Raw genomic sequence first — 22,559 nt, 5'->3', positions numbered from 1 at the left:
ATTCTCTCCCATTAATTCGCAGCCTAGCTGTCACTCAAAGCATGGTGGCTGTCCTCCAAGGACAGCCTGCTGGCCAATCACCTTTGGGTGCATTCCTGTAACCAAGGAGACTAAGCACAGGGAGTTTGGGGAACCTCCCTTGCTTCCTGCCCTGCCAGACGTGCTGGAGCCAGAGGCGGGCTTCACCAGTGAATCCCGCCAAAGAAAAAACAAACAAAGGGGCCAAACCTGGTTTGGCGCGCAGAGAAAATCTTAAGGACCTTATAAACAGGAAATGGCAAAAAAGAAGACCATGGCCATTTTGACAAAACGGGCACCCATTGGTTGCAATACTGAAGCTGAGGATTCAGCCTGCAATAAAAACGCACAATGGTAGGAAAAATAAACCACTGCCACCAGCCATTAATTTTAGTAAGGGTAACATAAAAATGTTACATGAGAAAGTAGACAAAGGGGATACTAAGCATCCCCCAGCACTCCACATAGGATGGTGTGTGCTGGGTCTACAAAGGAAAAAGCCAAGTAAAGTCAATTTCACTTTACTCCTTTTGGAAACAGTAGTTAATCCAAGAGAACGTATTTAAACCTTAGAGAAATACAAAGGACTTCTCCGTGACACTGCACTGAGGGTGCTGTGTATCACAATACAAAAAGATGATGCCTATGAAGTTTGTCAGACTCCAAAACCAAAAGAACCAGTGTTCAAATCAAAGACAAATGCATGAGAGAGTGAGAAAAAGGTCTCACTCACTCCAGGATAAAAATTAAAAGTCCTAAAGTCCAACAAAAGAGCTGGGGGTCTCTAAGGTAGAAGGGAATTAACACAGAAATGAGAATTCTCCCTAACAGTGCATCCTCTTCTGAAGATCAAATCCTCCCGGACCTCCAGAGGCAATATTCTACTCTGTGAAGTCCCCTCACCAGAGTGCTGGACTGAAAGCAAGACTAATCAAACGTTGGTATCCTGAAAAGGGCGCCAAAACCATAGAGCCGCGAGAAAATACAAATAATCCTTTGCTGGAAGCCTCTTCCCTCGACTGCTGCTGGAAGATCCACTCCAGTGTCCCCTCTATCGTCTGCCTGACCAAGTATTTGGCGACCAGAACTGCTGCTGTTGCATTGTCAAGGCATCGTGCTTCAACTTCTTCACTCATAAGTTACTGTGGGACTCAAGGTAGAACTTGCATAGTGTTGTGTGCTGCACCTCTGTTGCTGGAGTGCTAATTTGTGTGTTTGGGCGTTCACTCATACACGTTTACGATTGTTACTTGCTACAAAAGACAGCCTGGGGAACATTTCAACTTTGTACAGCTTGTGCCTACCTGTTTTGCCCTCCAATGATACTCCGAGACGCTCATAACTAGATAGGGATGGACTTTTAAAGTGTTAGGCCTTTGAGAAAATATTGCAAAGTATTTACTTACTGTGTGTTGGTTTGGTTTCATTTATTTTACCTGAAACAGTTATTACAAAAGTATTTTACTTACCTTTTGAATTGCATAATGCCATTCTCAAAGTATACAAAAGTGTGTTACTTACTGTGATTTTTGCCTTGGTTTTACTATGTGGTTGTTGAATGTTATAGTACTTATGTTTTACCTTACCTTGGTCTATATATAAAAGAACCCATTCTTTTTTATATAACTTTAGTGTGTCGGTGTTTCTTTGGGCCCAGGAGTATATTCTAAATTCTTTGTACCACCTACAGCCCTTTTCTCCCTCCTAAAATAAGCCTGGCTGCTCATCCATTGCTACCAACATACTTGTGTAGTTCAGGCCTATAGTAAGAGTTGGAGCCCTGTGTCCCAAGTGTGAGTCTTCTAAATTCCTACCTTAGGTGGACTTTTGTAGAACTCCCTCACAGTCGGTTTCTCCCTTTTTGACAGTGCGTTCGGGGGAAGGCTGGTAGCAGTGTGCATTTAATTTTATATATTTTACTGGTGCACCACATTGAAATGAAATATTTTATTTATATCACGCTCTTACACAAGTGTTTGAGCGCGACCAGGCAAAGGGAGTGCCTGGGGTTGATTGCTGCAAAGCAAAATCCGCAACTGGGCATAGAAAGGACCAACCTCCACAAAAGTGGACGCTCCATTACTTTCCCTCCCACTGTTTTCTATAGAACCCCAAACAGTTCTGGAACTCTCCTTAAATGACTCTTGGGTAACTGCCACTGGACCATTGTCGTTTACCAATAAGGGGTTCAGTGAGCCCTGGACCCAGAACTATAACTTTAGTATTGTCTTGGGGTTTTTAAATGCATTTTTAAAGTCATGCTCCACTTTTCTCCAACTGTGAATTGAATATATTTTAACAAGGAATCTAATTTTGGTGGCATTGTAAATATTTTTTACTGAAGTGTATTGCTAAGGTAACTTGATCTGTGTGCAAGTCCAGTGCTCTGGAGTGAAAGTGTGTACACTCACTTTTGTGCATGTAAAATATGTGCCAAAACTGATACTTCCCTACATGTTGGCTCTAATGTGTTGCAAAAACAAATTAAACAACGTTTTTTGTTCTGAAATGCAAAAACAGTTTTATTCATTTAAATGTGACCGGTTTAGTGTTGAGTACTTTACCTCATTGTTCCATGGGCCAATGCCAACAAACCTTTTGGTTACCTGCCTGTAAGTGGGTTATTCTTGTTTTGGAATCATACTCTGGGTTCTATTGGAGAGTTTCTGGCTGTTTCTTGGGTTCAACATTTTTATTTATTTAGTGTCTATTTATTTTACTGTTTATCCTATGCACTGCACTGGCCCCTCCTCCTTTGTCCCCGCACTTTACCCATTCCCCCCTCTTCTGCACTTGCACAATCTCAATGTCACCTGGCTTAGTAAGATCATTGTCTTGGTCTTCCCTCTGTTCCCCCACCCTTGCCTCGTCGTGCCTTGAAACACTTGTGTATAGGCGTGTTATAATTGCCATATATCAATGTTCTGTGTGAATGTTACTGGGAAACTTACAAAGTCCAATAACTCCCCCCATTTGGTTAGCCAACTAGGCAAATCTTGCTTTCTGGGTACCTTTGGTGAGTGGGTATTTCTTTGGAGGGGGGCTACCTTTTTCTGTCCTTAGGATACAAGACCTTATTAGTAGGACTCTGCACAAGATAAAAGATTAACATCTACCAGAAGTCTCACTGCTACAGCCACCCAGAGCAGATCTCATTAGAATTATTCAGGAATATCAGTCTACAGATCCTGCTACTGAGACAGGATCTCCTGCTCCCCCTGCTCTCTGTCCCTACTGATTAGGCCTCTTCCCTAAAGCTGGCATTGAGAAAGGCCCAACTGGAAACAAAACTCAGGAGCTGGTCCTAAAAATGTATGAGGCATAACAGTCTGAGAAGGAGAAAATCTAAGCTCATGAGCTTGAATGAAAGATTAGGGTTAGAGAATCATCTAGCCCGAAATTCTGATTAAGGGTCCCGCCCTCCTAAATTCCCCAAGGTATTTCATCAGTATGTATCGGGAAGGTATGTATGTTATGGAGTGGTTAAAAAGTTTTGAGTTTGCTTTTAGAGTCCAGTGTGCATCTGAAAACAGTAAGATTGCATTCCTTCTTTCTCATCTGCTCCAGAGTGCATGTGCTGCTATTTTGGAGTCTTGTGAAGTCTGACAGTGTGACCGCTCTTCTATCATTGAGATTTGATAAGACTCGCACTCAGTATCCAATGAGTTTTAAGAAGCAGAACGATGATGTTCAGTGAGCGTCATGGGTAAATGACTCGGAAAACCTGAATGGTTGGGTAAATGGCTACGAGTTATGTTCCTTGGAGGGCTCCCCCGAGTTGTATCAGCACTTGGGTAAGAGGCGATTTATCTTTAATTTCCAGACTCCCTGGCACTTTCTGGGACCATAGAAAAACTGGCCATCCTTGCAATCCTAAAAAGACTGGCGAGGTAAGTGCCTTATACATGCCTTTGGTCCCTGGGAAACTTGCTCTTGGGCAGAAATCCCAGGGATTTCATTAGTTTCTCTTAATGTGGGTGGAGGGGGTTTTAAGTCCCAGAATGGAAGTTGTGGCTCCTCCCAATGCTCAGTATTATGTTCATTCCATATATAGTGTTGTGGCCAGCCCACCATTGGCATCAGAGGCAACTGCTGCCAATATGACGGCCGTTGACAGTACGTTCTTTGGAAGGCGACAAACTATGATCTGCAGGGTTGCCCAGAGCAATGTCAGAGCTTAAGAATAATTCTAAACCTTCCGGCCATCATTGTATGTGTTTTGTCATAGTTATCCCGAGTGGGACGGGTATGGCCAGGCGGGGTCCTTTGCCTGTTGGGCCTAGAGACCCAAGCTACTCCTTAGTGATGAGGCTCAACAATGCCAAAATGGTTCCATGTGATAATATAAAATATTGCCATACAAATATTTCACAATATTTTTGCAGCGATATTACCCCATGGAACCTACGGGGGACACCCCCGCACCCCAATATATTTTAAAAGGGAGCGGGGGACATCCCTGCAACCCCCCCCATCCATTTACCCCCATAAATTATCCCCACCAAAAATATCGTCCATGGCCGTTCCCGACAACCATATGTAAGCCAATATTTTTGGTGGCGATAATATTACCTGATACCGCCAAAACATGTCTGGGAATGCATGTGGTCTCGTGCAGAAGGGATGCGATTTAGCAGTTCGGGCTGGACGTCCCTTTTTGGTGTGGGGGCCAAGCCTGATTTGCATATGGTCTTTCTCCTCCTGTAATGGCTTGGCAGGAGAAAACGATGGTCTGGAGGGTTGCCAAGAGCAATGCCAGAGGTTAGGATTATTCTAAGCCTTCAAGCCATTACCTCATGTGTTTTGCTATTGTACTTTGTTTGGGCCAGAGGTTCAAATATATAGTCCTCTGTAGGCAGCTAAATGATCTAGTAGCCTCTGAGACTTTCTACTGCCAACAGTTCCCTTCAGATACCCAACAGGAAGTTAGGTCTCACTGTTAGTGTCCAAGAAGACATCCATGAGCCTTGAGTGATAGTCCAGCAGAATGTTACAATGGATTCCTAAAATAAACTCTGGTGAGCAGATTTTAGAAAGCCACCCTAGTAATGGTGAACAGGAAAACAGTTTAGCCAAAACCCAATCAAGCTTAGCCTCGCCTTGGTCCAATTGGTGCCAAGATGACATTCAAGGGGGACTTCATGCACAAATTGCTGGAGGAAGGGCCCAACATGCTGAGGGACCACTAATGGTCTCATCAAGTGGACTCTGTAGGTTCAATATACATTAACCCACCTTCCCAATAGGCCTTCAAGTGTTGGACATACATGTTGACCCATACTGAACTCATTCCTAGCGGGGCACCCCTCTGCAAGCAAACGTTGCAGCTCAGGGTGCTCATGGGGATTGATAATGTCTGACAACCCTTCCTCCTCGTCAGGTTTAAGGGTTTGGTCGAATAGCTCAAACTCAATTGTAGGTATGGCAGGGGGAGAACTCTTCTACCCCTTCTTTGGACTATTCACTCCTTTAGCCTAAGGTTTCCTTTTCGGCGTAGGCTGGCTCTTATACTTGGCTAAGCCAGCCTTGGTTTGAGACCTAGTGCGTGGAAGTACTGCAGTGCCCCCCTGAAGACCGAAGTCTCTGGAGGTAATTTCCTAACAGACCTTTCCCAGGAACATGCCTCTGCACACTGAGTGGTAAACTGACCACCCCTCCATTGACAGCTAGAATGACAGGCATAACTGGGAAGTTGTGAGGGGGACCATTAGTCAACTTGGTGGGCATCAGAGGAGCTCAGACCAGAGCCTTTGAGTTTATGAGTATGGAATACACCAAAGTTCAACTTGCCTCAGTCTCCCTAATAGCACAGATGTCTACACCATCTACTAGTCCACTATTCTTAAAATCATGCTTCTTGTTGTTAGTGATGGAAGCATAAGAGAAGGATGCTCCTTTGAGAATCTCTCGCTTCCATAAAAAGTGCTAGATTCACAGGTTTTAGCCTTACACGTGGGGGTCCCCCTTCACATGGTCACGTGTTCTTCAGGTTCCCCAAGATCCCCAGAACATGTGAATGTATGAAGGTTTATCATGTCCACATTCTTGCTTGGGATGGCGAGTCCCACTACCCTTAACATGATCATGTGACTTATCACCCTTATTAAACGTTTTGTGTGCCTTCTGCAATGAAGATTTATCAGAAATCCCACCCTTTTCTCCCTCTGTATGCTTACCATTACCATGCTAGTCTTTATGGGACACTATGGGCTAGCCAAAGATCAGCAGCCATGGCCAGCTTATTAGGATCTAACTCATTTGAATCTGCCAAATGCTGTTTCGCTCAGGGGAATAAGGGACAAAAAGTGTTCAAGCATAACACAGTTAATCATGCCTTTAAATGTGCTTACTTTATAGCCTTCAACTCAGCAACACAAGTTCTTCAAAGAGTTATTTACAAATGTGACCAAAGTATTATCTTCTTTATTTTAAGTACTGGGCAGTACTTTTCCCAAACATTAAGAGACTAGCTTGCTTTAATGTTTGAAAGTCTTTGCTCTCAGGCTTTCACAACTCCATAAGGGAACTGCGGCTGAGCCTGGGCGTGTCTGCTGAGCAACCATGCAATCTCACCAGACTCATTCATCTCTTGCACCTCACAGGAATACCCAAAAGCAGTTAATACATCTATTATGTCATTCTTTTCATACATATGCAACAGATACTTAGGAAATCTTCAATAGGAGGACCCATACACTTCCAGACCCTCTGGAGGAGCCTCAAGACCCTTGCAGTCTAGCCAACTCTAGTAAAAATTCTCTGTCCTCATGTTTCTCAAACCTATCAAATTCCAAGTTGACTTTATTAAAGTTGTTTTTCTCCGAGCCTCAGCGTTTCCTTTTTCCATTCAAACATAGCCTCATCCCCAAATGTGGAAATAGAGGCTTAAGAAACCTCTTCTTCCTCATTTGTGTTTTCACTCGAATCAGTTACCACAAGATCATTGCTACTGCTAGGCCCTGCCCCAGCATGAACTAAATCACTAGCCACATGTTCGTTTAGTTATCCTATACTCTTGATAACCCATCAGTCTCTGTACAAGATCAGCTTTTACAGCGGAGGAGGGAAACTCCTTTCTGTGAACATCTTTAAGTTTCCATTTTGAGAGTAGCAAGAGTAGTACTAGTGAATGTCTCCATTAAGTGATACAGGTAGGTAACTTTGTACAGCCTATTACCTTTAAATCTCAGTGTTCTGTGTAATTAGAATTATAGCATTACACCAGTGAACTACCCTGTGTACCCAAGAACACATCCTCACGGCTAAGCACCATCTTGTTAAGATGGATTTCTAAAACAAAACCAGGTGGGCAGATTTTAGGAGACCACCCTAGTTATGGTGAACAGGGAGAGTCAGAATTTAGTCAAACCCCAATCAAGGTAGAATGGTCAATTCTTAGTCTCAAGAGAATGCGAGTGTGGTCAGGTGCCTCAAGGAGTCCTCACAGAATAATGCACAATAATTCAGCTTTGACAGACGGGTGTAAACAAAATAGGAGGTATACATACAGGCCTTTACACCACACCAAAAAATGAAACTAGCAGGTAGTAATATCACACAAAACCATATAAAACACATATAAATTCACCAGTAGGTTCACTTACAATACATCATTAAATAAATAACCAGGTGAACCAGGTAAGTACTCATATGTAGGTAGAATGATGAAAACCAATCAAAAGTACAATTCCATTACTTAAAAACTCCAGCCCTAAGATGTATTGGGCCCAGTGCCCAAATTTCAAAGGATCCAATACAAGGTTTCTCTCAGGAAGATATTCCCTACAGCAGGGGTCTACAAACTTTGGCTATCCAGATGTTTTGGATTACAATTGCAATGATCACTTTTTTAACTATGCTGGCTAGGGATGGGGGTTGTAGTCCACAACATCTATAGAGTTGAAGGTTGAAGACTCCTGCTCCAAAGGGATGCAATGGGCTTGTGGTGATGATTCAATACAGCTCAAAGTTCAATATCAATTTGTCAGAAGACGGGTAAGCTCTACTCTCTCTTCTAGACCCAAGTCTAACCCAGGGGCCGGATAGTTGGCCCCGGCTTTACAACCAAAGGAAAGTAAGAGAGAAGTAGAAGAAAAAGGCCTTTTCACCCTATGGAAGACAGGAGGGATGGGGAGAGGCCTAGGTATGCTTACTTACCCCCCCCTCCACGTCATTGTGGGTGTCGCTGGGAGTGTGGTTTTCTGCCCTTTGTTCGGCTTAGAAGAGCCGTGGGGTTGCAGGTTGCTCTTCCTGTCGAGTGAAACTGCCAGATGCAAGCCCAGAAGAGATGCAAACTTTTGCGATGCAGACCTCTTTAGGACCGTTCACAGGATGGAGGAAGGCGACAGTTCACAGGATGGAGGAAGGCGAGTTCCAGCAACCATCACCGTTTGAGGCGACGAGAGTCGTCTTTTCAGTCATGGTCAAACAAGCAGCTCCAAGACAGGTTCCCTTAATGCTAGGAAGCCGAACCTTCGGAAAGAGGCGACTTATGGCACAAGTTAGTGACCACCAAAAATCTGCTTGAACGCAGAAGATTCTGCCAACGGTAGCCCACAAGGGATCTTGTCAGTTCACCTGGCAGTCCTGGGACATTCCTAGCAAGCGCATTGCTTTGCGTACCGTCACCTCTCGACCGGCCACATATTGAGGGATCTGAAACAGCATATTTTGGACCCTCTCGTTGGAGGGGAAGACGAGGCCGTCCTTTGTTCGAATTAGAGCCCCTAGGAATTGTTTGATTTGGCTGGGGTCTAAGCTGGATGACTTCTCGTTCATGGAGAAGCCCAGTTGGAACAAAAGGTCTACTGTGTTCTGGGTGTTTGAGAAGCATGTCTCGTAGGACTCGCCTGTTATGAGCCAATCGTCGAGGTAAGGGTATACTGGTATGGACAACCTGCACAGGTGGGCCGCTGCCACTGCCAGTACCTTCGTGAATACCCTCGGTGCAGACGCTATGCCGAAGGGTAGCACTCTGAACTGGTAGTGTTTGCCCTCTATCATGAACCCGAGATATTTTCTGTGCGCTGGCAACATCAAAATATGAAAGTATGCATCTTTCATGTCTAGTGTTGTCATGTAGTCCCCCTGAGATAGCAGGGGAATCACCTCCTGTAATGTTACCATACAAAATTAGTGTGGTTTTACAAATTTGTTCGCTGGGCGCAGATCTAGTACAGGGCGCATGGTTAGGTCCTTTTTGGGTACAAGGAAGTACACTGAATAAATACCTTCCATTACCTGAGATAGGGGCACGAACTCTATTGCTCCTTTCTGTAGCAGCTGTTCTACTTCTTGCAGGAGGATGACAAGGTGTTCTGGTGACAGGCGTCGTCCCCTTGGAGGTCTGTAGGTGGGGGACCGATTGAACTCTATACAGTACCCGTGGGCTACGGTTGACAATACCCACCGGTCTGATGTTATTCCCTCCCATGCTGAAAGAAACAATGTTATCCGGCCCACAACCGGAGACGCATGGGAGGGGACCCGAACCTTCGGGTCATTTGGTGTTACTTGCCGGAGTGCCTCTGGGGCTGGAGCCCCGGCCTCTGCCCTTGCCACGGCGTTGTCCTCTTTGGTTATACTGGTTACTGGTACCCTGATTAGAGGGCCAGTAACCCGCAGTGTAATGCTGTTGCTGCTGCTGTTGGCATTCGCCACGAAAAAAGCGCTTGTTCCCAAATCCCCGCCTGTTTGGAGGCTTTGAGATTTGGTCTAAGGTCTTTATGGTGTTGAATTCTTTCTTCGCATTTTCCAGTGCATCGTCCACTGCCCTTCCAAAGAGATTTGACTCTTCTATTGGCTTATTAATGAGTGACGCCTGCGTTTCTGCCTTGAAACCGGAATTGCTAAGCCAGACGTGACGCTTCAGCAGAATTCCCTGCACCAAAGAACGGCCAGCAGTTCGGCTGCATCAAGAGTGTTCTTAATGATGCTCTGGTTGACCAGAGCTCCTTCTGTAACTGTAACCAATAAGCAAGTTCTTAGAGGTTCAGGGGCTTCTTCGATGTCCTGCTTAAGCTTTCCCCATTGAGCATCAGCATAGCTTGCCAACAATGTATTATTATTGGCAATCCTAATTGAAAACGCTGCCGAGGTGGAAATTCTTTTGCCCAAGGCATAAATCTTTCTCTCTTCTTTATCTGGGGTGCCTCGCTGGTTGACACTGAAACCCCGGCCCTCTTCCTTGTGTTAGTCACCACTAAGGAGTCCAGGACTGAGTGACCCCTGATATATAATGGGTCTGACTGAGAGGGTGAGAACAATTTCTTGATTCTTGGATTGACCCCTCTTACCAGCGCGGGGGTGGACAGCGATGGGGTGAGTCGTCTCTTAACCGAGGCGAGGATAGGAATAGTTTGACTAGTGGGAGGTTTTTCTTTAATAATCCTTTCGATGAAATCAGTATCTGGGGTGACCTCCCCAGTTTCAACTTCAAAATGCGCTGCTGCCTTCCTCAGTAGCGCATCGAAGGTGGGCTGATCGTCTACTGGAGATGGGTTCCTGACCGGTCTGGTCTGAGGAGAAGAAATGTCTATAATGTCGGGGTCTGTAGACCCCGATGGCGACTGCCAGGGCTGTAAGCCACCTTCACTTGGGTCCTCCTCATAGCCCTCCTCACCTATGTTAGTGTCATCATGAAAACCTTCTCCCTCTTGTTGGTCTTCATTATTCACAAACTCATCCTCTTCCTGGAAGTGAGAGTCCTCTTCAGTGAGGTCGTAAGAGTTCATGTCTTCCTGTAGGGGGTTAAAGAGCTTCGGGTATTTAGCCCATGGCCCCTCCTGGAGTACCTCCCTTGGCCTCTTGGGTGTCCTATTTTCTGGGATGGCCATGAACCTGTCTAGCTTGTCCATACATAACTGGAACCTCTCTACAGTCCAGTAAGGTAGGCCAGAGCGGTCTGGGAGTGAAAAGGGAGTTCCCTCTCCCTGTAGTTGCTTAGTTCTGTCCCATAGCGTCGAAGATAGAGTCCCTTCGTCTTCTGAAAAACCCTCTCGCTGGCTAGGGTCTTCCGTCGACGGTGGGAGCTGTCCCAGCCTACCCTCCGGGCGTCCTTGGCGTTTCTTTGGCCTTGTGAGCGGTTTTCGACGTGTCACCCGCCGTCCGTCTTTGGCCGTCTTTAGAAGCTATACGCGCGAGGCTTTCGGCGATCAGCTTCTCCGTCGAGTGATCGCCCGCCGTCATACTAGACAATGTTGAGTCTTTACTGGCAAAGTACGCACTCTTGCGAGGCGCGTCGCCTGAGGATTTGGGGTTAGCGCCCTTATTTACAGAAAGCCCAGTCGTGGAAGCGGTGGCGGGGAGGGCTTGCGACCCTTACGGTCAGCGGAAGACTTCGGTGGACCCGACGCCTCCGTTGAGCATATGGCTGCATTCGTCTTAGACGAATGCATGCCGTGGGGTATGTGCTTATGTGTTTTTCTGTGTTCGTCCTTGTTGCCGGGGTGTTCATCCCATAAGCGGGGCGTGAGCCGGGCTTGTCGGGGCCAGGGACGGACGGCGAGGAGCGGGAACGCTCCTTCGAGAGGTCTACAACCTCCGTTGCGGAGGCCGTGTAATCACGGTCCTCGTCACATTCGGCGGCAGCTGGCGAGGAGTCAGACCTAGACATCGCATAGGCTGCCCACCTTTTGACCCTGCGGTCCTGTAAAATTTTGGGTTTAAGTAACTTACAGGCCGCACAGCCGTCCTCTTTGTGATCGAGGGGCAAGCAACGGTTACACCGTTTGTGCTTGTCCTTCCAGGTAAACTTGCCCTTGCAACCATCTCCTCTCTTGCCTACTTCTGTAACGACTCCTTCGCCACTGGCTTTACCTCCATCCCTTAAGCACTCCCTTGTGCACCCTCGCCTAAAAAAGCTGTCTGCTGACCCTTCCTTCTCATCTAACGATCACCCTATCTCCACCACCCCCTTCTTGGGTAAACTCTTGGAGAAGTTGGTCCTCCCCCAACTGATCCTTCATACTGAATTCACTGGATGCCTCCATGACCATCAATCTGGATTCAAGGCATCCTGAGGCACGGAAACTGCTCTCCTGAACACCTGTGAAGACGTGCTCGCAAATCTTGAGTAACTCTCCTGCTGCTCTCATCCTCCCAATCTCTCCTCTGCCTTCGACATGCCCAACCATTCCATCCTCATAAAACAACTTTGTGATACCCTCAGCATCACAGATCGAGCACTGGATAAGCTCTTTCCTCACTAACGGCCCCTCCCAGCTGTAGCTGGGCCCTTTCTCCTCCACCACTTCACTCTCTACCTGTGGCGTGCCTCAGGGCTCTATCCTATCGCCATGGCTTTTCAATATCTATCTCACCCCTCTTGCCCACTTGATCTCCTCCTCCTCTACTCATTGCCAGTGTTACGCTGATGACACACAGCTTTCCTTCCTTTCCTTCAAACGTCCCTCTACTACCACCTCTTAGTTGTCTCTCATCCCCAATTTTATTTCCTTTATCCAAGCATGGTGTGCGGATAATGACCCCTGTCTTAATGCCAGTAAGACAGAGATCTGTCTTATTGGGACACCTGTGCCCAGTTTTCCGCTTACCCTCTGGCTGCCTTTATTGGGCCCTTTACCCTGACCATCCCGTGAGGCCAGAAATCTCAGGGTCATCTTCGACTCCTCTCTTTCTTTCAGCCCTCACATCTTGGACCTTGCCAAATAGGCCCACTTCCAACTTTGCCTCCTTCGAGGCATTCTCCCTTTCCACAAAAGCTCAATGTTTCTAGAGCTCTGGTCCTCTCGAGGCTGGACTACTGCAACAGCCTCTTCCTCAATCTCCCCCCTCAAGCCCAGGGAACGTATCTCTCCAGCCCTAAGATCTCTCCACTGGATCCCTGTGGCTGCAAAGATCAAATTCAAGACCCTCTGCACCAGCCACAAGGCTTTCTGGGGCCTGGGACCAGGCTGTCTACAACGTTCCTTCCCTAAATATCTCCCTGTTAGAGCCCTCAGCTCCTCTAACTCCAACTCTCTTCTTGTCAAACACTTCTGCAAGCAGAATGGGTGGCAGGTCTCTCTCTTCAGCTGGTGCCTCCTTTTGAAACAGCCTGACTTCCCCTCTCAGTTCCGTAAAACTCTAAAATTGCTGCTTTTCTCCATCTCTTTCTCTCTTCCCCTTCCCTGCTAATCACCCCACTGCAGCTGAGACTGGTGGCCTGGAACTTCATGAATCTCACAGGTTACCAGGCCCTTCCCTAGTCAACAACATTACCACTCCCACCCCCAGCACTGCCCTGTGGGCCCCCTACCTGGCAGCCGTGCATCCCCACCCTTGTGATTCCTCCACGCTAGCACTTAACCAGCTGCCACTCCCCTGCCCCCCCCCAGCACTTCCCTCCTGGGCTCTTCCCAGCACTTGCCCATACCCTGCTCCCTCCCCCATCTCCCGCACTTCCTTTCTCAGCACTTGCACATTTGATTGTCATAAGGCCTAGTAGGACCATGAATGTTTATTTACTGTTTTCTTATGACGTTATTATTTAATCCTGTCCCCTCCATATTTTGACTTGTGGCGCCTGGAAACACCATCTTGTTGTATAGGCGCTTAACAAATGCTCAATAAATCAAATCAAATATATGTGATTTCCTGACATGAGAAAGCAGGATGAAGGCCAAACTACAATATGGCTAAAGAGCAAGCGATAATCTTGAGGCACAGTCCTTTTAGGGCACTAACCACGTTTAGTAGCCATATGCGGTAAACACAAATGTGCATAAACAAAACGACCACAAAAATGGTAAAAATGGGGCTGCTGCCACCAGCTTGTCTTTAGGCACCTAAAAGTAACCAAAAATCCCAAGAAGTTGGAGAGATACAAAAGTATCCCCAATGCACTTCACTGTAAGGGCCTGCGTGCAATATAAAGTACAAGAATGCATGTACTGACAGTCTGAAGGGCTAATCAGTTTGCCCATAACATGAGAATAAAGCAACGGAAGAAACACTGAATGATTTACTTTCCTTTAGAATGTGAGGTCAGGATCCAAAACAAAGCAAAAAAATGTGGTGACATGGAAAACTATGGAAGGAAAGTTTAAAAAAAAAATGTGTTTTCCTAACACAGACATACAATTGAGAGTGCACGTTAGTGCTATTTGGAATTCTTAACCTCAAACAAATACATTATGATCTCTATGAAATTCTATTCAAATGGGACAAGCATACTCGTCCTTAGCACTTAAGGGGTTGAAGAAAATAAGTAACAGCATCATGCTGAGCAGAAAGCAAGAAAGCAGATACAACAGAATGGAGGTGAATAACTTAATAAAGATGCCCTCACATACACAAAGAAAATGACTTCTCTCGCTAGAAACATCAAGTGAAAGTAACTGCTGGAAAAGGAAGTTAATCCTTGTTCCATAACTCTTATTGCACTGCAAGATGGGGAACAGAAACAGCTTGGTTGCCTTAAGGTGACAGGTCTTCCTTTTATTTTAGCCATAGAAACACACATCAAACGTAAAGCAACATTATTTAATACAAAGAAAGCCATATAGGCAGGTTTATACTTTCATTTGTAAAGGTTGATCATTGTTTTAAGAAAAGTCCGAGATCTCGCCCATATGTGAAGCCATTCATCACTTATGAATATTAATGAAGATCCCTTCAGTGAGAACACCATGATGTCCTGACCCAACAATAGCCGACCAAAGTATGCAGAGCTCACCTGCCAGTGCTTTGTGACTGCATTCCAAACTCCAATTTTGCCAGTGTGACTCGTGGCAATTAGCTGGTTTCCAACAAAGAAGAGGGCTTCGGCAGGAACACCAAGGTTAAAGACACCTAATAAAAGAGACAAAGGTAAACATGTTCAATGTAAGGTGGCTTGAAGACATGTATATTGCAAGTAGATATAAACCTATTCAGACCAATTCCTGGAAAGTCTTTATGGGCATCTATGTTTGTCAGAATGCTCATTTTGCACCTGGAGGAAGTTGACCCAAATGTATCCTTATCTTTGCATTAACAATAGATTTTTAAAACACTTCTACAGACGAACATGAAAGAAAAACAGTGGAGGCTAGCTATTCGAGGGAGTTGCAACTGAGAGCAGACATTCTGTTATACGGTGCAGGACGTATTGGCTCTGCATGTTCGGCGCAACCACTTTGGCACAGCAGACATGTTGGCACGCCCATTTTGGTGCGCCCAGTTCGGAGCGGGAACGTTTTGCTGCAGGTATGTTTTGGCACAAGGGATGCCGAAAGTGGGCAGCTTGGGCCCTGGGATGTTAACTGTTAAGATCTGCGCTCAGTTGGCACCCGGGGACCTCCTGCCTCAGGTGGGCCAAGTTTACCTACATTACGGGTAATGCCATTTTCACAAAATGAAATGTGAACAGCTGCGTCCCGCGCCAGGGTTCAGAATGTGGCATGGTTATGCTTGCCACCCACTGGGCACTGCATGCTCTCTCATACGCGGGGCGGAATTTCTGCACTGTGTCCATCTCCGGGGAGCAGGGCCATCCTCGGTCACAGTGTGAAGCTGCTGTGCTATACCGGGGTGGAACCATGCCCCTCGCTTCTCGGTCCTTTCAACACTGGCCCCTGTTGCTGCGCATGAGACTCCCATCCCCCTTTCATTCAGTTCATTGGGGGTCTGCAGGGGCGGTCCTTGCTCCCGGGCAGCCCAACTGCCCACCTGCTTCCCTGCGTCACTTGCAGATGTCCCGGGAGCTGTTGCATGGTGCTCGGGCGAGCAGTCTCCAGTGGAGCGGCCGGGGCACCCTCGCTGGGCTGCTTACTGGCAGGATGGAGCTGGGTTGGAGGGAGGGACTCTCTTACAACATTGCCACATGCTTAGGAAAGGCTCTCCCCAGCACAGGAGTTTCTCAGTACACACTCTGTGCCACTTGCCCTGCTGGAGGCACGTGCTCAAGAGGGGCAGAGGTGCCTTACCAGAGAATCCTCGCTCTGTGCCCAAACCACTCTGCTCTCTGTGCCAACTATTGTGGTGCGTCTGTGACAGTCACGCTATCTTCCCCATGACGGTCAAACTGACTTAATGCCAATAATGCCTTTAGCCTGTACCGAGTGCTTTAATTTGGCCGGGGCCTTCCAAAAGGTGGGGCTGAGCCGGGGCACTGCCTGCGCCCCCGGTCACACACAACATTGGCGGGACACATTATCCTGCCATGGCCACGGCTGCGACGGGAGAGGAGCCCGCCATTTTAATGTCAGGCGAGCTGACAGAAGTGCCAGCCAGGCAGAGCGTTCCTGTGACTAGCTGGCACTTCCGCCAGTCACTGTAAATTCCTCAGGTGACACCTTGCGTGAGGGGTCACCAAAGGAAGTTACAGTCCCTTTGTTCCCCAGGTCGCCGAGGTGTCTTTTACCCTCGGCGAACCTGGGGATTCCTGTGTTTCTGCCTTTATAAAGGATGGGTTGGAAAAGGCAACAATTCAATCCATCTTTTATGAAGCTTTGCCGACGGACAAAGACGTCTCAGGCTTTGTCCGTCGTCAAAACTTTATAAAAGATGGCTCGAATTGTGTACTTTTCAACCCATCCTTGTCCTCTTTGCAACAGGTAACCCAACCTTTGGTATAAGTCTGCACTACACAAGTTGGTAGAGTGACTGAGCAGCCAGGCTTATCTCAAGAGGGGTCAATCTGAGCTGCAGGGTTGTAACAGAGATCACAGTGACAGGTATTCAAATAACACATCCTCAAGGTTTCTTGATAAAATAATTATTATTTAATTTAACTATCAGTTTTAAAATAAGCCTTCTTTAGAAGGGAGGAATTGGCAACAATAAAATACACTTCAAAAATACACTCCTTTAGTTAAGTAGATACCCTTTTGGGATGGCACACAGACACGTCCTACACCCTCAGGTGACTTCAATAATTAGGACACTGTGGACATTAATAGATCACTTTTCACACTTAAAGGGTAATACTGAAGTTATGGCAAAAAGGAAACGGTTTGGGAAGGAAACAATGGTTAACACGTTTCTGAAACAGGTAAGCACTTCTGAACCCCCCAATGCAATGTAGATTATCCCTTTCTCAGCTATAAAAGTAAGGTATGTATGACATTTTGCAGGGATAATTACAGCACAAGGTCAGAGGTTAGAAGAGTCTTCGAAGAACAAGGACAGCCAATGTCACTTGAGCAAAGTCTAGGGGAGTTGAGGCACTTCTTGAAGTTAAGTAAAAGTCTTGCACAATGTTAGAGAGAGTTTTGTTGAAAAAGAAAACACAGTTGGGCCACAACCTGGGAGGCTTGTGAAAGGCAAAGATGCAAGCAACTCTGCAAAGGGCAGGCAATCCAAATTTCAACTGAGAGCAAGCAAGCTACACAGACTTAGTTCACAATACCTTATATCTGAAGAAATGCTTCTAGCTGGCTTCTGTTCCTGTTGTAGGTCATGCCGATCTTGTTGTTCCTGGGCCTCAGTCGTGGGGACAAGAGGGAGGACGTCTGGGAACTCCTGCACTCCGATTCGATGGTCAGCAGCAGCAATGGGCAAAGTTCAGATCAGCGGAACTTTGCGGTTTTCAGCTACTCACAAATGGCACCACCATGGTTCTCTGACACCTTGTGGACTTTCCTTGCTTCTGGGGTCCAGCACTCTGATGAGGTGGCTCAGGCTTGGACAGCCCTGCTTCGAGGGAGTCTGGAAGATCTTCCTGGAGCTCGGGTCCTGCTTAAAAACGATGCACTCGATTCTGGTGTTCCTGTCCCCTGGCACTCGGTTCCTGCAGCAGCAATGGAAGTCCAGCCAGCAGAGAGAGGGGTTCCAGTCTAGCTAGTCTTGAGGTCGATTGGTCCCACCAACTCAAGCGGAGAAGTCGTCCTTTGCAAGGCTTCTGTAGTCGAGGCGAACTTCGGAGCTTCAGCACTGCAGCAGGGCTTCACCGGGCAAACCAACGGTCCAGGAATAGCAGCAACCTTCTCTTCCAAGTTCTTGTTCGGATTCCTTCGTCCAGTGGTCGACGGCCTTCCTTGCAAAAGACATCACCTTTTATGCAAGTCGTTCCCATTCATTCACACGCTAGCTGACACTCACACAGCAGGGTGGCTGTCCTTCAAGGACAGCCAGCCGGCCAATCACCTTTGGGTGCATTCCTGTAACCAGGGGATTAAGCACAGGGAGTTTCGGGAACCTCCCATGCTTCCTGCCCTGCCAGACACGCTGGATTCACCAGTGAATCCCGCCAAAGACAAAATGAACAAAGGGTCCAAACCTGGTTTGGCGCGCAGAGTAAATCTCAAGAAGGACCTTTCCAACAAGAAATGGTGAAAAAAGAAGACCGGGGCCATTTTGACAAAATGGGCACCCATGGGTGCTATATTGTAGCTGTGAAAACAGCCCGCGGAAAAAACAATGGTGGGAAAATGTAAACCACTGCCACCAGCCATTAATTGTAGAAAGGGTAACAAAATTGTTACATGTGAAGATACAGAGGGGATACTAAGTAACCCCTCCAGCACCCTATTGTAAGATAGTGTGTGCTGGGCCTATAAAGAGTAAAATGTAAGTAAAGTCAATTTCACTTTACTACTCTTGGAAACAGTAGTTATCCAAGAAAAGGTATTTAAAACTTAGCACTGAGGTTGCTGTGTGTCAATGTAAAAAGATGATGCCTATGGAGTTTTCCAGACTCCAAAACCAAAAGAAGCACTGTGTTTAAATCAAACAAACATGCATGAGAGAGAGTGGGAAAAAAGTCTCACTCTCTCCAGGATAAAAATCAAAAGTCCTAAAATCCAGTAAAAAGAGCTGGGGGTCGCTAAGTTAGAAGGGAATTAGCACATTTCTGAGAAGTCTCCCTAATAAATAGGAATTGTGCACAGAGACTGCATACTTTAGCGAAGTATGGTTTCCTGGGTCAGACAGGGGTATTGGCGAATATGTATAGTAACTTGGGTACTAACACCATCTTCACCAGGGACAGCCTGCCCGCCATAGTGATGGGGAGTGCACTCCATTTGGTCAGTTTATTCTCGACGTGAGCTTCCACCTCCCCAGAAGGGTCCGCTAGTAGCATTGGCTTTGTCCTGGATAACTTTACTCCCAGGTATCTGAACCCCCTCAGGGGCCCATCAGAGAGGGAACTCACCGTTCGGTTGTTTGGTGTTACTCGTGAGTGGGAATATTTCAGATTTATTTTAATAATCGTGAACCCAAATAGGCCACCTATACGGATCACATCTCTTAGGATAGGATCAAGATTAACCTGGGGGTCTCCGACGTAGAACAGCACATTGTCCGCGTACAGTGATATAATCTCCAGCTTGTCCTTCAGGCAAATACCTCGATGGGCATGACAAGATTGAATCATGTCGGCCATAGGTTCAATGACCAATGCAAAAAGGAGTGGGGAGAGGGGGCATCCCTGTCGTGTGCCCTTGCTCAAGGTAAAAGACAGCGTTCTATGTGAGGTGACCAGTACGCTGACCCTGGGACATGTGTATAGTAATTTGATATATCGAATCATTTCTGGCCCGAATCCCATCTTCCCCAGGACCGCCCACAGGTATTGTCACGAGACCATATCAAAAGGCCTTCTGAGCATCCAATGCCACTACCACTGCCTCCGCCTTTGTATCAATTCTGGCCATAGCATCAAAGAGCCTCCTGATATTCAAGGATGTCAACCTGCCTGGGACAAATCGCCCTCCGCACCCCCTGATCATCATGTATCATGTAAGGCATGAGTGGGAGAAGCCTGTTCGCCAGTACTGTAGCACATTTTTTTGTGTCTATATTCATTAGGTATAAAGGTCTGTAGGACCCACATCGATTTACTCGGTTTCCCGGGTTTCAGGAGAACTGTTGTGGCATCTTGCAGAGTGGAAGGATAGAATCATGAAATGACTCTTTCCATACCTCGAAGAGGCGTGGGGCTAGCAGGGCTGCATATTCTTGATATAGCTTGGGGGTGAGACCATCGGGGCCCGGGGCTTTACCCTTTGGGAGTCCTGTTATTACCTTCAGTATCTCATCCAGTGAGATCGGATTTTCGAGCTCCTGCCTAGCTTGAGAGCTTAGACATGACAGGGGGCTAATCTCTAGGAGTGTGTGAACCGCACGCTCATCTTGCAGGTGTTCACCGGCGTACAAAATCCCATAGAACCAGGAGAACGCATTTAAGATATCCTCGTCCGACCACTGGGAGGACCCTTGCTCGTCAATGATGCAGACCACCTTTGTATACCCGCCCTCCAATTTACACACTTCTTAGCACCCAGTTACTAATATGTACAAGTGCTACATAGAAGATAGACCTCCCCTCTGATCTACCTGTATGGGAACAGAGGTGCCGCTGGGATCCCAGTCGATGGTCCACAGAAGGAGTGACTCCTATGTTTAGAATACCTTGTCCTGAAGAAGATGATCAAAATGAATATGGTCATTGAAACCGGTCGACCCACCAGCGCATGAGCCTTCTTATGTGCACAATGATGCCAAAACTAAATAACCAGTGCACGTTTAATAGTACTTCTCTGCCTAGAGGGGCTTCATGTCTTTAGGTTCTTTGTTTCCACTCTATAGAGGGCCCATTGTTTTACTAAGATCAGAACAAGTTCCGAATAGACAGGATTACTATACTATGTGGTAAATAAAACACAGATAGAAATTCCTAGTAGCAGTATCCAGTCATAGACTGGTGAGACAGATCTAGATGTATAGTGCCTCAATGTAACATCTGTATACATGTATCTGACTTTTTTACCACATATAGCGTTGTAGGTATATGTGTATACTTGTTGCGTAGGGAGAGCCTCTCCGCTATCACTTTCAGATAGGCGGTGCATCACTGAACTCATAGGAACAGACCTATGGAATAGGGTCAAGGTTTTCTTCTGGTTAGGGACAGCCTGAATGTGTGTGGTGTTTTTTTGTAAATCAAGAGAGGATTCCCTTCCACAGTGACAACATTTGCTCCCAATACCGTTCTCTGTTTTAATCAAAAAAAGAAAGAAGCCACCATTCTAGAGAAATGGTGACCCTTCTGTGCATTGCCAGAGCTTTGAAAACATCCTCTGAGTAAAAATCCCACAATTGGGTAGCACACATCCACTGCCACCAGTCATACAGGTATGCTCATCATTGCAACAGAAATGTTACAGGAGCAGTGAGGAAGGGGATACAGAGTAACCCCCCCTAGCACTCCACATAAGGTGGGGTGTGCTAAGTACATATAAAACAGAAGATACACATATCTCTCTCTACCCTTGAGAACATGTGTTCTGCAAGGTAAGTAACTAACAGAAAAGTTACAGCAACAGTGAGAACTATGTATCTCCTCAGCTCTTCACATACGGTGGGACGTGCCGATCTCACAATGGGAATTGTAGAAAAGATGAAAAGTATCCTTCTACCCTTAGGTTCAGTAGTTCAGACAAGGATCTCAAGAGAAAATAAAAATTGAAGTCCAAGCGGCTCCCCAGCAACACTGCACAGAAACTGCTGTGTGCTGCAATAGTAAAATGCAGATGCCCAAAAAGTTAAAGGAAAGTATAATTCCAAAAATAAAAGTATGGAGAGTCAGAAAAATAACCCCCATATAAAGAGTTTAAAAAAGGATGAGTGGGGAAAAAGGTTCCCACTCACTCCAGAACATAGAAAAAGAATACACAAGTCCAGCAATAAGTGCTTTGGGTCTCACAGGTGAAGGTGATTTGGCATAAATATGAAAATCTAACCTAAGAGTGTGCAGTGTGTCTGATGCTTTCACACCTGCGATCCAGTGTGAAACGGTTGAGACAGCTCGAAGAAGCAGGTAAGCAGTTCTAAGATCTTTGAGTAACAAAATCAGCACCACAGGTCTTCTGGTGGCTTCAAGTACATAGAATGCAGTTGGACAGGCTTAACAGTATCTCTAAGTGACAGAACAGGGTTCAAGCCGCTTCTGAACTTTTGGGTTGCTGGGAGGCCCAATCTAGTGTCCCCAGGACAAGGCACACTCTTCCATTCTGTGCTTCCACTCCAGGAAGTTGGCTAGCACCTATAGGGTGTCCTGCACCTCCAGGGAGGATCCCGGGTTCCAGTGCAACAACCAGCCGAGGTCTTAGCCCATAGCAGTTCACGCACACTATTCCCTGGGATGGTTAGGGGACAGAGCTTGCCTCTGCCTTGGATGCCTTCTGGCAGAGGACTTTGGAAGAGGCTGTATTCCCAACAGAGGTTCAGTAAATCCTTGTCCTTGTCTTGAGAGCCCAAAGATTAATCAAATAAGAGGGGAGGGGGAGGGGCGGGGGTTTCTCATCTCCTTGCAAAATGTCACAGAAGATTGGCACAAAGCAAGCCTGCTGTAAGGGGTTGAATCCGGGCTGTCGTAACAAGTGGCCTTTGCCTTCTAACATAGCCAGTGACTTGTCCTGCATGAAATGGGGAGGGACAGGAAGTTGCAGAGAACCCTAGCAGAAAGCAAGATGGTGGAACCACTCTCTCAGCCTCCCTCTTTCCTCTGTCTAGTGTAATTATGCCCCCTCATGTCTACAGACTTCAAAGGGACTCTAGTGCGAGTGTGGCTTTGCTATTATGTCAGTGCTGCTTTTGAAGCACTGGCTCCCGGG

At 46.6% G+C, this 22,559-nt stretch overlaps 1 protein-coding gene across 1 annotated transcript in view; it reads right to left on the bottom strand.

Annotated features, from left to right (window-relative positions):
• The window catches only part of LOC138566826 (SH3KBP1-binding protein 1-like), a 557,645-nt gene that overhangs the window by 273,168 nt on the left and 261,918 nt on the right, over positions 1-22,559 (bottom strand). Inside the window, exon 10 of the mRNA XM_069644508.1 lies at positions 14,696-14,811. Coding sequence (XP_069500609.1) covers positions 14,696-14,811 — 116 coding nt within the window. The remainder of the gene's footprint in view (positions 1-14,695; positions 14,812-22,559) is intronic.

The sequence above is a fragment of the Ambystoma mexicanum genome, chromosome 2p (assembly GCF_040938575.1).
Source record: "Ambystoma mexicanum isolate Mex_15411 chromosome 2p, UKY_AmexF1_1, whole genome shotgun sequence".
NCBI classification, from domain to species: domain Eukaryota; kingdom Metazoa; phylum Chordata; class Amphibia; order Caudata; family Ambystomatidae; genus Ambystoma; species Ambystoma mexicanum.
The sequence above is the reverse complement of the archived record's forward strand: the minus strand, read 5'-3'. Positions and strand labels throughout refer to the sequence as shown.